The sequence below is a fragment of the Pararge aegeria genome, chromosome 19, assembly GCF_905163445.1.
Source record: "Pararge aegeria chromosome 19, ilParAegt1.1, whole genome shotgun sequence".
NCBI classification, from domain to species: domain Eukaryota; kingdom Metazoa; phylum Arthropoda; class Insecta; order Lepidoptera; family Nymphalidae; genus Pararge; species Pararge aegeria.
Genome location: NC_053198.1, coordinates 12,915,247 through 12,928,278, shown reverse-complemented (window position 1 = coordinate 12,928,278; position 13,032 = coordinate 12,915,247). Strand labels below are relative to the sequence as shown.

The 13,032-nt window shown below is 37.9% G+C and overlaps 2 protein-coding genes across 4 annotated transcripts in view; one reads left to right on the top strand and one right to left on the bottom strand.

The window, feature by feature from the left end:
• Positions 1-161: 161 nt before the first annotated feature.
• LOC120631944 (putative FERM domain-containing protein FRMD8P1) lies at positions 162-9,981 on the top strand. 3 transcript variants are annotated; one of them, XM_039901651.1, is made up of 11 exons: positions 162-325; positions 769-986; positions 1,866-1,991; positions 2,670-2,900; positions 3,750-3,915; positions 4,358-4,519; positions 5,403-5,588; positions 6,192-6,321; positions 7,934-8,074; positions 8,763-8,880; positions 9,731-9,981. In XM_039901651.1, the coding sequence occupies exons 1-11, from the start codon at positions 195-197 to the stop codon at positions 9,913-9,915; spliced, it is 1,794 nt and encodes a 597-aa protein (XP_039757585.1). In that variant the 5' UTR covers positions 162-194; the 3' UTR covers positions 9,916-9,981. The 3 variants fall into 3 exon arrangements, with proteins under 3 accessions (XP_039757585.1, XP_039757584.1, XP_039757586.1); XM_039901650.1 differs by having other exon boundaries at positions 2,661-2,900; XM_039901652.1 differs by lacking the exon at positions 1,866-1,991 and having other exon boundaries at positions 2,661-2,900.
• Positions 9,982-11,878: 1,897 nt separating this feature from the next.
• Positions 11,879-13,032, bottom strand: part of LOC120631943 (dynein regulatory complex subunit 7) — a 249,913-nt gene continuing 248,759 nt past the window's right edge. The window contains exon 14 of the mRNA XM_039901649.1: positions 11,879-12,173. Within this exon, the coding sequence (XP_039757583.1) occupies positions 12,017-12,173 (157 nt within the window). The 3' untranslated portion in view covers positions 11,879-12,016. The remainder of the gene's footprint in view (positions 12,174-13,032) is intronic.

Genomic DNA, 13,032 nt, shown 5'->3' with positions numbered 1-13,032 from the left:
GGTATTCTTAAACTAGGTATTAATAACGCTTGCAAAATCACTTTTTATTAGACTAGAGGCAACACTAAAAAAGGCGCGAAGACAGATCGATATTTCCGCGCATTGTTATTGTGGAGTTTTTTCATAAAGGTATTCCAAGTACAATGATATGGATACGCTGTATGGATGTAGAGAAATAAATTCGTTAGAAATACATGGAACATCAATCGGAAATGGGAGCATATGGGGAGAGCTCCAATGTCCAGAACAGCGGGAACTATATTACGATAATTCCCGTGGAATACTCAAGACGTGGATATCCAATACAAGCGGAATATCAATATAAGTAAGTACATATCTAGGACTATATTTATATACTAGATTACTTTTCTTGTGGGAAATAATGGAGAAATAAAGAATATTTGGATAAAGGAAATATTTATATTCATTCGGTGCACTCAGAAAAAACTTATATCAAGTGCGAGTGAGTTCGTCCTTACGATCAAAAATGGAATAGGTACCTACTTATGATCAGCTGTTCCAAAAATTAATAAGTATTTTAAATTTTTATTTTCATTACAAGCGTAGTAACAATTTGAACATTGCCCATTATTCTGCTATGTGTTTTCCAAGCAGAATCTTCCAATTGGTCAAAGAATCGGTTCATACTAAGTGAGTAAATCTAAATACCCCTATGATAAAAACCAAAACAGAGATACTTTCTAAAGTTTTCCATAAGGCAAATTTGGAATACATATAATTTTAATTATTCTATTCTTCTTTTTTTAGTGAATTCAGATCACGCGAAGAGTACTACAGCCTCCAGAGCCAGAAGCTTCAAGCGGAGGTCAACGCACATTTGTACTCTGTGTCACAGCGTTTACCCCATCTGTCATACAGTCCCCTAGGCCGGCACAATGAATGGGACAAACATGATCCTCACAAGCCCCTGCAGCCTGACTCTAAGGAGAGCAACTCTTCGGATTCCCTCGATAAAAGTGTTATGGGTGGGTTTTACGTTCCATTTTTACCAGTTCGCCAACAGACTGAGTTTCTCCTGTACAGAACGCGCAATCTAAATTGGCCGGACTGAAATGAGATACGAGTTTTTGGTCATCATATAAGTACCATTACCTACTTGCATAATCTTCCTTAAGCAGTTTCCCTTTAAACTGCGATTTGGGGTAGTTCAAGTTCCTCAATAGATTCCTGAAAAGTCCTGCAGATGTTTATGGACGCTGATAATAATTTATTATCTTGGGCTACTCGTTCGTCCGCTATTTTTGTAGGAAGCTTAGCCGTGAACGTAACTCAAATTACCAACTTCAGGCCGGCCAAATAAGATCACGTGACCTTGACTTAGTCTGTTGGTTTTTATTAGATCGCAGCAGCACAGAATGGGTTATAGAAATCAAGTCAGTGGCACTAAATTGCTATTGGAATCTCCATTCCGGTCGCAATAAGTAAGTTTTCTTCGTTAACACTGCGAGTTTTACACGGAGCTACTGACTTGAATAATAGATTTGCCATGTGACTTCCGCAATGTGTTTAAGATTATCGAGTAAATATTAAAATATCAATAGGTAGGAGGGATTTGGTATTATATTTCAGTCGTTATAAGCGGGAATGTAAAATACCGAGAGTAAAGATTAACAAATCGGGCTAACGTATTCTTTGCGATGCTACATCAAATCCTATTAAATCTAAATCTCTTTCGAAGTATTTTTATTTGAAATAATGTATAGTCAGGTTGGTTTCATTAAAATTCAGTAAAAATCTGATGAAGATATGTGAAGATAGAGGACTTCCTCCGCGGACACCAGCGAATCACACGCACTAAGTGCAATAGCTTAGTAAACAGTATTCAATGAAGTCAACGATTCCAGGCTCAAATCTCAGCAGTTGTTCCAATCAAACAGGATCCAGTAGCATTGCGGCTGGGTCTTTTAGCACCACCGAACCCATAACTAGTGGGGGTAGTTCATCCAGTGCTATTTCACCTCCATTACCAGGTATGATTACGAATATTACCCACTAATTTGAGGGTTGCATTTTTGCTGATACATTTACTGATTCTTTGTGTCTCGGCAATTGTCTTAACAAACTACTTATTATGGCTCTCATATTCAATCCAATATTCAATGGGGCAACCCTTATCGATAACTCTCGTGCAACCGGGCTTGGTTAAATATTAGACTGGTACCAACTTATCCATCCAACGGAGATGCAACTCACGTTGTGGAGTCACCAAAAAAAAACCTCGACTCTAACCTACGCTTATACCAAATGCTAGCTGTTATACCTCGCTTTTTCAATGCTTCTCGTTATTTTTTACGCAAGACTACTCGATTTTCTTATTGCTAGATAGTCTTACTTTTAACTTAAATAGAGCCATACGTTCTTATAGGTCAGGATGCGGTTGCTAGGATTCGAAAGGTACCTAATTTTTGTCATACGAAGCAGAAAACAAGGACGGCAGATATTATTTTTTTCCGCCAAAATTTTATGCTTTCCTCTTTATCTTCCATCACAAAAGTGTTTCACTTCCTTCTTGTTTACTTCAGCCTTCATTTCGTGCTTTTTGGCTTCATACAAAATCTTACGATAGGAAAAGCTTGTGACGAATTATTTGAATTAGAATAAAGAACTGAGTATGAAAAAAATACAGAAATGGTTTTCAGGATCATCAGGAAGTACGGCCTCTTCTGCCAGCAGTACTTTGAACCCTGTCACCTGTGTTTACTTGATGTCTAAAACCACTGTCATGGTGGAGATGAGTTCTGAGGAAGTTCCCTCGTGCGTCACATCTGCAAGATTCTTAAACGCAGTTTTATCTACTGAGGAATTAGGGTTGAGTTCTCCAAGCGCTAGAAGTTTGGCTACCAATGTGTTCGCTCTTTGGATGTGCAGCCCATTGCTAGGTAAGTATCTATATTCTAATATAAGGACCTCTAGCAGTTCATTAAATCCTGTTACTTACTTTTACCTTAACTATATATTATATGCTTGTGTTTTTTGTCACACTTTCGAGACACGGTATTATTAATTTTCTCACAAGGCCGTACTAACTTGTGTCTAAACCCACTTAAGTACTTTTTTACTAAGTTTAAGTTACTTCCTAACTAATTGGTTCGCTATTTGGATGTGCAAAGGATCTGTGTTACACTAGATCCTGAGTCCCATGAAGATCACTTCATATTCAATATTATATAACATAGCGGCGAGTCTGTGGATCAAATATACAAGATCTCAATTGTGCAGGTGCAACCTAATAATAAATGGTAGCTTTAATGAAATCGTTCTTATGTATCACTAACTGTGCTGAAATTAATTTCTTTTTGTGTAAATTTGATACAAGCTTACAAGCTTCTTACTGGATAATTATATGTTTTGCTAGAAGAATTTAATGGGGATTGATTCGTTTGTGGAGATCAAAACTAAAACTTGAACTTTATGCGGCGTTACAATTAAAATTAAGCATAGTCAACGATGCAAGGTTTGCGCGACAATAACGTAACATCATCAACCTATATGAGTGATGCTGACAGAAAGTCAGCAGTCTGTAGGCCAAAATCTACTCTTTCACAGGAGAGAGGGGTTAACAGATCTCCATGCTTTTCCAACGCGGGTGGGATGACTTTAAAGATAATTATACCATGTTTGTGATAATAGTTTAGTAACTAGTTTGATTTCCAAGTTGTTAAGTGTGCTAAGAATGTTCTCATTACATTCTTCAAAGAAATCATCATATTTTTTTTAAATCATGACAGAAATCCAGCTTAAACCTCACCACTGCCCCTGGCGTATGTGGGCGGGGTGGCAAAAGTTGCTACAGCGATACGGCCATGGCTCTGAATCACGACGAGCTCGCGATCAGCCCATACTGCGACTACAAAGGAACGTCTTCTTTCCCAAGCATCTCGAAGAAGGAATCAAGTAAGATCTGACTTTCATCTTCCTAGAGTAATAGGAAACGTTGAAGACGATGTGGAAATATTTAAATAACTAGGATTAGGTATTACAAAAACAGAAAAGAGTCAAGGTTTTCGATAGATTAAAAATTAATACTCGCATTATATTAAAGATTAGATTTTTTAGACTTTTTCAAATGCATGGATGGATCTCGTAATCGTTTAAGAAAATAAGCGGAAGTTGGTACGTACACTGTCGTTTCTTGATTAATTTAATAAAAATGAAATGAAAACGAATAATCAAATCAACTTTGCGGTTAGTTTTACAAGGTTATTCCAGGAGGTCATTTTGGATCTCTTTTTAATTAAGACCAGTTCGCTTTAAAGACCCTCGTAGCAGCTTTAAGTTAACTATTATGAGATGTTGAAGTGTTTTAATAAGGCCTTTTTGAATAATTAAATTCCAGAGATTCTCGAATTCAAGAGTTGCTGTACGAGGAAGCACGACATAACGTGGTGACTGGACGGTATCCGTTAGAAAGTGCCCAGGCGGTCATGTTGGGAGGTCTGCAGGCCAGGATTCAGTTAGGTCCTTATGACCCACACCGACATACGGCGAAATTCTTTAGGTGAGGCTTCCCTTGATTTCACAGCTATAATATTCCTCTTCTTAATTTAATCGTGATCGAGGATTTGATTAGGACGAGCTAAACATTTTGAATGTGTTTGCAAAACAAACAAACTCCTAAGCGTTATTATTTAACTAGCTTTTGCCCGCGTTCTCAGTCCGCCTTTATTACGGTTTTTTACAAATTCCGTGGAAACCGTTATTTTTCCTGCGCCGTATGTTACTCTCCGTCTTTTCAACTAAGTAACTCTATGCCAAAAATCAAGATGATTGGTTGTTTATTTAGGGCGTGAAGGAAGGATAGAGAAGTAACAAGCAAACGCACTTTCGTATTATATGTAATAATATTCGTTGTCGTCTGTCCATCTTAATGACTGCACGGCTAGCTTGGACAGAAAATATTTTTCTCCCCGGGAAAGGATAAAATAGTACCTTCTTCCACTGCTTTATCTACTTTCCGCCGTGCTTTGGCCACATAATTAACCCTCTTTCAGCCATTATTGCATGCAGGTCATTGTGTCCAAAGACAGTGAAAACGCTCTGCGCACGTCTCAATCCACACCCGTGGAATATTTCTAGCTCACAAACTTTTAAATGTTTAGTACATTAGAGGTAAACTAATTATTACTGTCAACTGCTAAATGGAATAAAGTGACCAACCGCCTGTTTGAGAAACACTACTAGAGTGGAGTGGTTTTTGATGCTTCAATATTAGTCGTGTACACGGTTTCTGCAAGTTCTTAATTGAGTGGCTTTGGCATTATGGATATGGGTACAAATATTATACGCTGAGCTGTTATTGTTTATCTGTTTTCTATATTTATTAATGTATCAATGATTAGATACAGAAAACAGAAGAAGAAGACATGACCTTTATCTTCCAGAGAGCAACAAGACAAATACCTACCAAGACATGCCAGATCTGGCAGATGGGCTCGTTTATTGCCGGCGGGAAGGAAGGGCAGTCCAGAAGCTAAGCTTCTAGAACAAGCACAACGACCACCCGCAGCGCCCCCTAGGAAGCTGCGACATAAATATTTATCGCACACGAGGACGCTTCCCACTTATGGGTATGAAGCTACTTGAAATTGTAATGAAAAATATGTTGTTGGTTTTTTATATATCCTGGAGGAACTGTTTGTATTTGTATTTCCGAGCTAGAAAAGAATCCCGTTCTCTGCGACGGTAACAAAGATCTACTGCTTTCACCCGTCTTCCCAGCACGGTGATTATGGGCAAACTCTCTCCTGGCTTTCTATTTGTATGTGCAATAAAGACTTTTTCTTCTTCTTCTCTCCATGGGAAGGGCCTTTGGTCTAGCAGTGGACTGTTAAAGCCTATTTATGATTGAAGAGAAGTTTGGCTTGGGTTGACATTCTTTGCTATTATTGAAGACCGATTTGCGCAGTGAGCAGCGACCCTGCTTTCTCAGTCCAAGGCCGGAAGCTCGATTCCCACAACTGGAAAATGTTTAAAATGTTTGTGTGATGAACATCAATGTGTTTCACTGTCTGGGTGTTTATATGTATATTATAAGATATATATGTGCATTATTCGTAAAAGTATCCATCAGTCATCTTAGTAACCATAAAACAAGCTACGCTTACTTTGGGGCTAGATGGCGATGTGCATATTTTCGTGGTATATTTACCTATTTTTATTATACCTTGCAGTGCTGCATTCTTCCAAGGTCAGATCGAGCAGCCTGTCAGAAGTTTGACCAGTCTTCTCACACACGAAGATATTCCCGTGTTGGTAGCTATCAATTCTAACGGAGTCTACGTCATTGATGATACTGAGAGTGTAAGTTATGGGGAGGGGGTGATTGCTCAATCAAATTCTGTGTTGAATTTAATGTAAACCATATTTGCTTCAAACCCAACAATCAAGTTTTGCCTTTAAATCTTTTCGAGCACTGTAATATGTTCTTTTGAGTGACTGAAGGATCACTGAATCAGTTCAAGAACCGACTTAATAAACGAATAAATGTATATATTGCATTTCTTTCAGACTACAAAGGTCCATGTGTTAGTATTTCAAAATAAACTTAACCTATTGACTGACCAAAAAAATTTTATGGCTTTATTTATATGGTTCAAAATTGCAAAATTTGGCTACTTTCTTCTTTATTTTGTTGCTTCACTATTCAGGGAAATGCGTAACAAAAAATAGCCAGACTACCTATCATGGTGGTAAATCGCTATGTAGCGATAAGGCCACCAAATTGCACTCTCTTGATATGTATTTCTATCTCTGTAACTACTTTTTTTCTTTGGTGTACAATAAAAGTGTATTCATTCATTCATTCATGGTTCTGTAAGCGGTAATGGCTTCCTAAATAATTTATCTTTATGTAAGTGTAATTTACAAAATCAAAGTCAAGCTACGAGGGTTCCAAATGGGTTACAGAAGCTGAAGTCCACCATAAATTGTTAAAAAGAAAAGAATGCGAGAACAATAGCGACAGAAACCTTTATCCTTATGAAAAACCTTAATACCTATGTCAGTTAATATAATTAATGTTACTACATACTTAAGCTGACAGCCAGTGCGCTTTAAATACACCATCCTGTCAGTTAAAACCTTCCGAACAATATTGGAGCTGCTCTCGATCCTACGTTTGAGGGACGCGATATTTGACACCAATAAAAAGCACAGTGGACTGAGATAGGCTGATGATTTTTTTTTTTCAAAATTAAGCTTAATTTGCTATACTCCGCGAAAAGCAGGAGAATCTGTGTGGTGTAATTTATAATTTCTTCAATCCTTATACTCCACACCACACAGATGAATAATTGTTAAGTTTATTGTTAACTTAAAAATTATTCATTGTAAAGTCAACATCTCCTGATGATGCTCCGGTTTCGGAGCGAAACGTGCGTAGAGGGTGTATTGCCGAGGATCTGTGTGGTGTGGAGTATAAGGTTTGAAGAAATTATAAATAACACCACACAGATTCTCCTGCTTTTCGCGGAGTATAGCAAATTAAGCTTAATTTTGATAATATATCATGGATTTCCGCAAAGTTGCTTCTATACAATTTTTTTTTATTTGCCTATCTCAGTCCACTGCTGGACTAAGGCCTCTACAATTGCACGCCATCTCGGTCTATTGCTGGTTAGCTGCACCCAGTTCTTCCCTACTGACCTTACAATATCATCTGTCCATCGAGCTGGTGGTCGGCCGATGCTTCTGTGTCCAGTGCGCGGTTGCCAATCCAGAATCACTCGGCTCCGCCGCCCGTCCTCCCTTCGACATATGTGACCCGCCCAGTTCCATTTCAGGGCCGCTGCTCTGTCAGTGATTCCAGTTCAGTTTCAGATCTCTACGTTGGAAATCTTATCTAAGAACAAGAATGGTGTAGCCGAATCAGCAAAAGCTAGTCTGTCTAGTTATTAGAAATTTATTATTTCAGACTGTACTCCTCGGTCTTCTTTACGAAGAACTCTGTTGGGATATTGGTTTGCCATCCGACGATAATGAAGATTGTCTCCCGTGTCTCTTCCTACAGTTCATGGTGGTTGAGAATGGACTAAGGGTCTCTAAAATACTTCAGGTGAGTCTTTATTCTATAAAAGGCTACAATTGGTAAGTAAAGTCGTTCTTCCTTTCCCGATGGGGTCATCATCGTCATTGGGTGCCATCTTGATTTAGATTGGAGTTTGGTATAACTATTCGCTGTAAAGATAACATCTCTAATCTAAATTAGAGGGCCGATTGGCGCAGTTTGCAGCGACCCTGCTTTCAGAGTCGAAGGCCGTAGGTTTCATTCCCACTACTGGAAAATGTTTGTATGATGAGCATGAATGTTTTTCAGTGTCTGCCAGCGCGGTTGACTACGGCCTTAACCCCTTCTCATTGTGGGAGGAGACCCGTTGTAGTTGGCTGGAAATGGGTTGATATGACGATACATAAATACTTTTTTTATTAATAGCTGGCAAACGAACAGGAGCACCTGATGATAAGTGATCACCGCCGCCAATAAAATCTGCAGCCCACCGATGCGTTCCTTGAATAACCCTAGATTGTATTTTTAACACACTATAATATATAAATAAGCACCCAGAAACTGAGAAGCATTAATGTTTACCACACAAACATTTCGGGAATCGAACCCACAGCTTTAGACGCAGAAAGCAGGAGCCACTGAGCCAACCGGCCGTGACAGGAGAGGTAGAGGGGACAACTGTATTCTGATCGCAAAATCTATTTTCTCGTATTTACGTAAAATTTTAAACTTTTAGGTATTCTCTAAACAAGCGGTCATGATGGATACACTGGTCGAACATTTCGCCGGAGAATACAGGAAGAGACTCGGCCAAGAAACGCCGAGCGAGCATGCGAATTACGACTATCATTCAGGTATGAAACTATCATATAGTTTTTAGTTTTTAGCTTTAATCTTTCCTGCAGGACAAAAAAATCGCGATCAATATTCTATAGCAATGAAAACATTAAAACTACACCTGCTCGGTATAGTCCTTTTTTTTTGTAAAACTTCTATGAAAACGTTTGTACCTACTACACTAGCTCGGAGAGTACCTTGATATTTTTTTGAAAACATTCATACCTATTACACCTGTTCGGAAATTACCGTAAGTAATAGTAAGAATAAATAAATTGGGCGAAAGTGTTATTCCAGTAAGACTTATGTTAGGTGTTACGACGACATTAGGTGATTTATTCTTACTCATACTTATTTAAGTATATATCGTATGCTATGGTATATACTACATAGTTTATTATTTTTTGTATAGTTATTATTTTTAGTATTTTATGTGTGTAATCTTGATAAGTATTAGTGTGTAATTATTTGTAAGTATGTATATAATAATAATACAACCCACCAATCGGTTTCCCTTGATTTCCTAATTCTGAGGTTGCCTGGAAGATTTTGCTACTAAGCGATAAGGCCGCTTTTAGTATCCCACTTTTTAAGTTTCAATATAAATTCCAAACTTATGTGTATTGTGACTCAAAGTAGATACTCGTTAGTAATAAATCGGTCGATGTCTTACCGTCCGCAATTTTCAATATTTCCAAAGGATCTCTTTTCCAAAACAGTGCTAAGAAGATTAAAAAAAGAAGTACTGGGATTCAAACTCAGCCCCTCGAAAGTGCCTCGAAAGCTCCTACCCACTGGGCTATCACCGTTTATCATTAGGCACCGTATATAAAGGTTTAGTAACTAGATATTTCTTACTATTTTTAGATTCAGGCAGCATATCTCTCCCGCCATTGTCGCGTCCGGACTCGCCGCAGCGTCGTCTAGCCAACAAACTGTCGCGTCTAGCTCTCGCGACGCACGACGGTCGAGGCAACCTGCTTGGCGGGGCTGGCGACTGGAATAGCGGGTTGCACCATCGACAACCTTCGTGGATACTGCCCAAACACTAACATCATAATTATTAAATATCTATATATATATAAAAGAAAGTTGTGTTAGTTACACCATTTATAACTCAAGAACGGCTGGACCAATTTTTTTGATATTTGATTTTTTGGATTCCTCTTAGACCCGAATAGGATAATAAGTATTAAAATATAACATTCATCAAAAAAACCGGTATACTATACTATATATTTAATATAATACAATAATATCTCATATCATTTTCTCACTAAAACCTCAATTATTCTTGTACTGGAGCTATGGTTGAATAGGAAGATCTTCCTTCGAGCGGGTGCTCGTGATCGAGGACCGACCGTATATTTTGATTTTTCGGAAGGACACTTGCCAATAACCACCTGAAGGGTTGCTAGGGCGTCACCGGGGGGAGTGGCTATGAGAAGAGCCCCAGGGCTCGACCACATCGGGGGAAGTGGGGGACGTTGACCCGAGATGTCCTTGGAGGACTAGGACCTCGTTTCGGTTCGACGTTAATACAACCGTTCATATTTGGAAGCTTTATATATGGTCAATGGCTGTGAATACTTTTTTAGCGCGATGCAAGATATTTGTGGCGCCATCTAGTTTGGTAACGTGGAGACCGCCACAGTTTATAAGACTTTTCATCTCGTGCCGAAACTTGGCGATCTTAACTTGGCATTACTAGGTAGCTTTTGATTTATCATTATCATCGTCATATAAACCCATTACCGGCCCAATACAGGGCACGGGTCTCCTCCCATAATGAGAAGGGGCTATGGCCGTAGTCCACCACGCTGGCCCAGTGCGGATTGGTGGACTCCACTCACCTTTGAGAACATTATGGAAAACTCTGAGGCATGCAGGTATCCTCACAATGGTTTTCCTTCACCGTTGAAGCAAGTGATTTTTTAATTGTTTAAAACGCACATAACTTAGAGGTGTCACTGTCCACTGGGCTAGCACCGCTTTTAATAAAATAAATAAATAAATCAATCAAAAATACTTTACTGAAAGCAAAAAGAAAATGAAAATTTAAAAAAAAATACCAAAATTTATATTTGTGTAACAAAGGCGGTCTTATCACTTAGTGATTTCTGTCACGCAACTTAGGCAAGCATACCTGGTAAAAAAGTATTAATGAAGTAAGGAAACTGTGTAGCACGTTTTATCATACTCAATCAATAATTATATTTACGTGATTTTATATCAAAATACATGTGATGGAATGTATAAACAATTTCATTGTTAGTATGTAAATCTCCTTTTTTATGCCACTTGATGCTATGCAATACGACATTTTAGTTATACGTTTAATATAATATAAAGCAGTAAATTTTACGTTATTTAACTCTTTACGTATGTCCATACGGGTACGTAAAAACAACCATTATGAAAAATAGGCTTATGGATTGAATTTGCGATGAGAAAAATACTAAGAATTATCTTAAAGTTTAATTTTGTTACTGATTGAGCATAGTGAAACTCAGGCAGTAAAATTTTCGCCACTATCGCATCCGGACTCCTCGCAACGTGCAACGTCACAAACTCTCGCAAAATAGTGATTGACAGATACTGTTTTATTGAATAAGATGCCATTTTGATCTTTCCATAAAAACATATTTAGATGGGCTTAACACTTCTACCATCACATTTTGTAATGCGCCTAACATTTCCCACTTTCTAAACTGATGATTAAATTGGATCATTCTGTATTACCTAGGTACGAAGGCTATTATCAGTATAACACTACTGATTTATTTATGTATTTTATTTATTTATTTATTTAAGAGCACTAACAACATGCATATTACACGTTTTTTAAACATAGCACACACACGAACACATGGACTGATCATGAGAACATGTTGTAATCCCATTTCTGATAAGAAAATCTGCGGAACAGCTTTATTTTATTTCAAATTGCTAACATTTCGAAGTACTAAAATGTAACTTTACTTACATGGGGGATAAAAATATGACAGCAAAATAATTAATTCAATCAATTTAATATTAAAATTTTCAACAAATTCAACAACAAACTAAAACAGTTCACCAATAACGTATTATAAAATATTTTCATCAAAAACAAATTGTAAATTATTTCAGTAAATAAAAGTATTCTATTTCTCATTTCATTCGATAGTAGTGCCGCAATCGATTGAACTCTTTCAATAGAGGATGCTTCGCCAAATAATCTTCCAGTACCTTGAACCTTTGGGCAGATAGATCCTTGTGTCTCGTCAGGCGAACCTCTAGGGTGTGAACTTGGAAGGCCAGTTCCGCGCTGAAATTAATTTTTTTTATTTGGATGCGAAAAATAGAAAGAAATATAGAAATAGAACAAAAGGTGGCGTTAGCGTTATCGCCTAGTTTTTTTTTTTAATAGTAATAACTAGCGTTTTTATTCCTTGGAGTGGTGTGTGTTACTCTCCGTCATTTCAAGTAATATCAACCAAAAATCATCAGTTGAATTGTTGCTCAGTTAGGGCGTGAAGGAAAGACAAACAAACACAGTTTCGCCTTTATTTAGGAAGTATTCAAGAACCAAGCAGATTTTCTGATTTATGTTAGGTGGAAAACCATCTCTTATAATTATTAACAGAACAAAACTTCCTATAAATGATCATAGATGACAGTATAAATCACTAGGTGTAATAAAAATTACTTTGTACGTAAAATTACATTTAAATTAGTTTCTGTACTGCATTTTATATTTTTGGAAGCCAACAGATTTTTAATAATTGTGACAGGATATTGTATTCAGAGTAAAGCATCAAACTATTTAATAAGTATTTATGTATTTTATTTATGAAAACATTCAACAGTTATCTTAGTATCCATAGCACAAGCCACCCTAAGTTTAAGGCTAAATAGTGGTGTGTGTATGGTCGTAGTATATTTATATACACAGTAGCTGATGCTCGTCAGGAGAAGAGCCGCAGCGCTCACCGAAATCGGGGGGAAGGGGGGACGTCGACCCAAGGTACCTCCTGCGAGGAACCGGACCTCGGCTCGGCTTGAAATGTCGGACTTCTAGGTGGATATTGATGTAATAATGAGTTAGTCCGTGGACCCACGTCTGTATGACGTCGGAAATCGGGGCCCTCTTTATCGCCGGCGAAGACACTGTGCAGGCGTTGCGT

Coding starts and splice junctions, on each gene's coding strand:
- LOC120631944 (XM_039901650.1), top strand. CDS start 195: ATGGAACATCAATCGGAAATGGGAGCATATGGGGAGAGCTCCAATGTC. Junction 987..1,865: donor CCTCGATAAAAGTGTTATGG/GTGGGTTTTACG, acceptor CAACGATTCCAG/GCTCAAATCTCAGCAGTTGT. Junction 5,589..6,191: donor AGGACGCTTCCCACTTATGG/GTATGAAGCTAC, acceptor TATACCTTGCAG/TGCTGCATTCTTCCAAGGTC.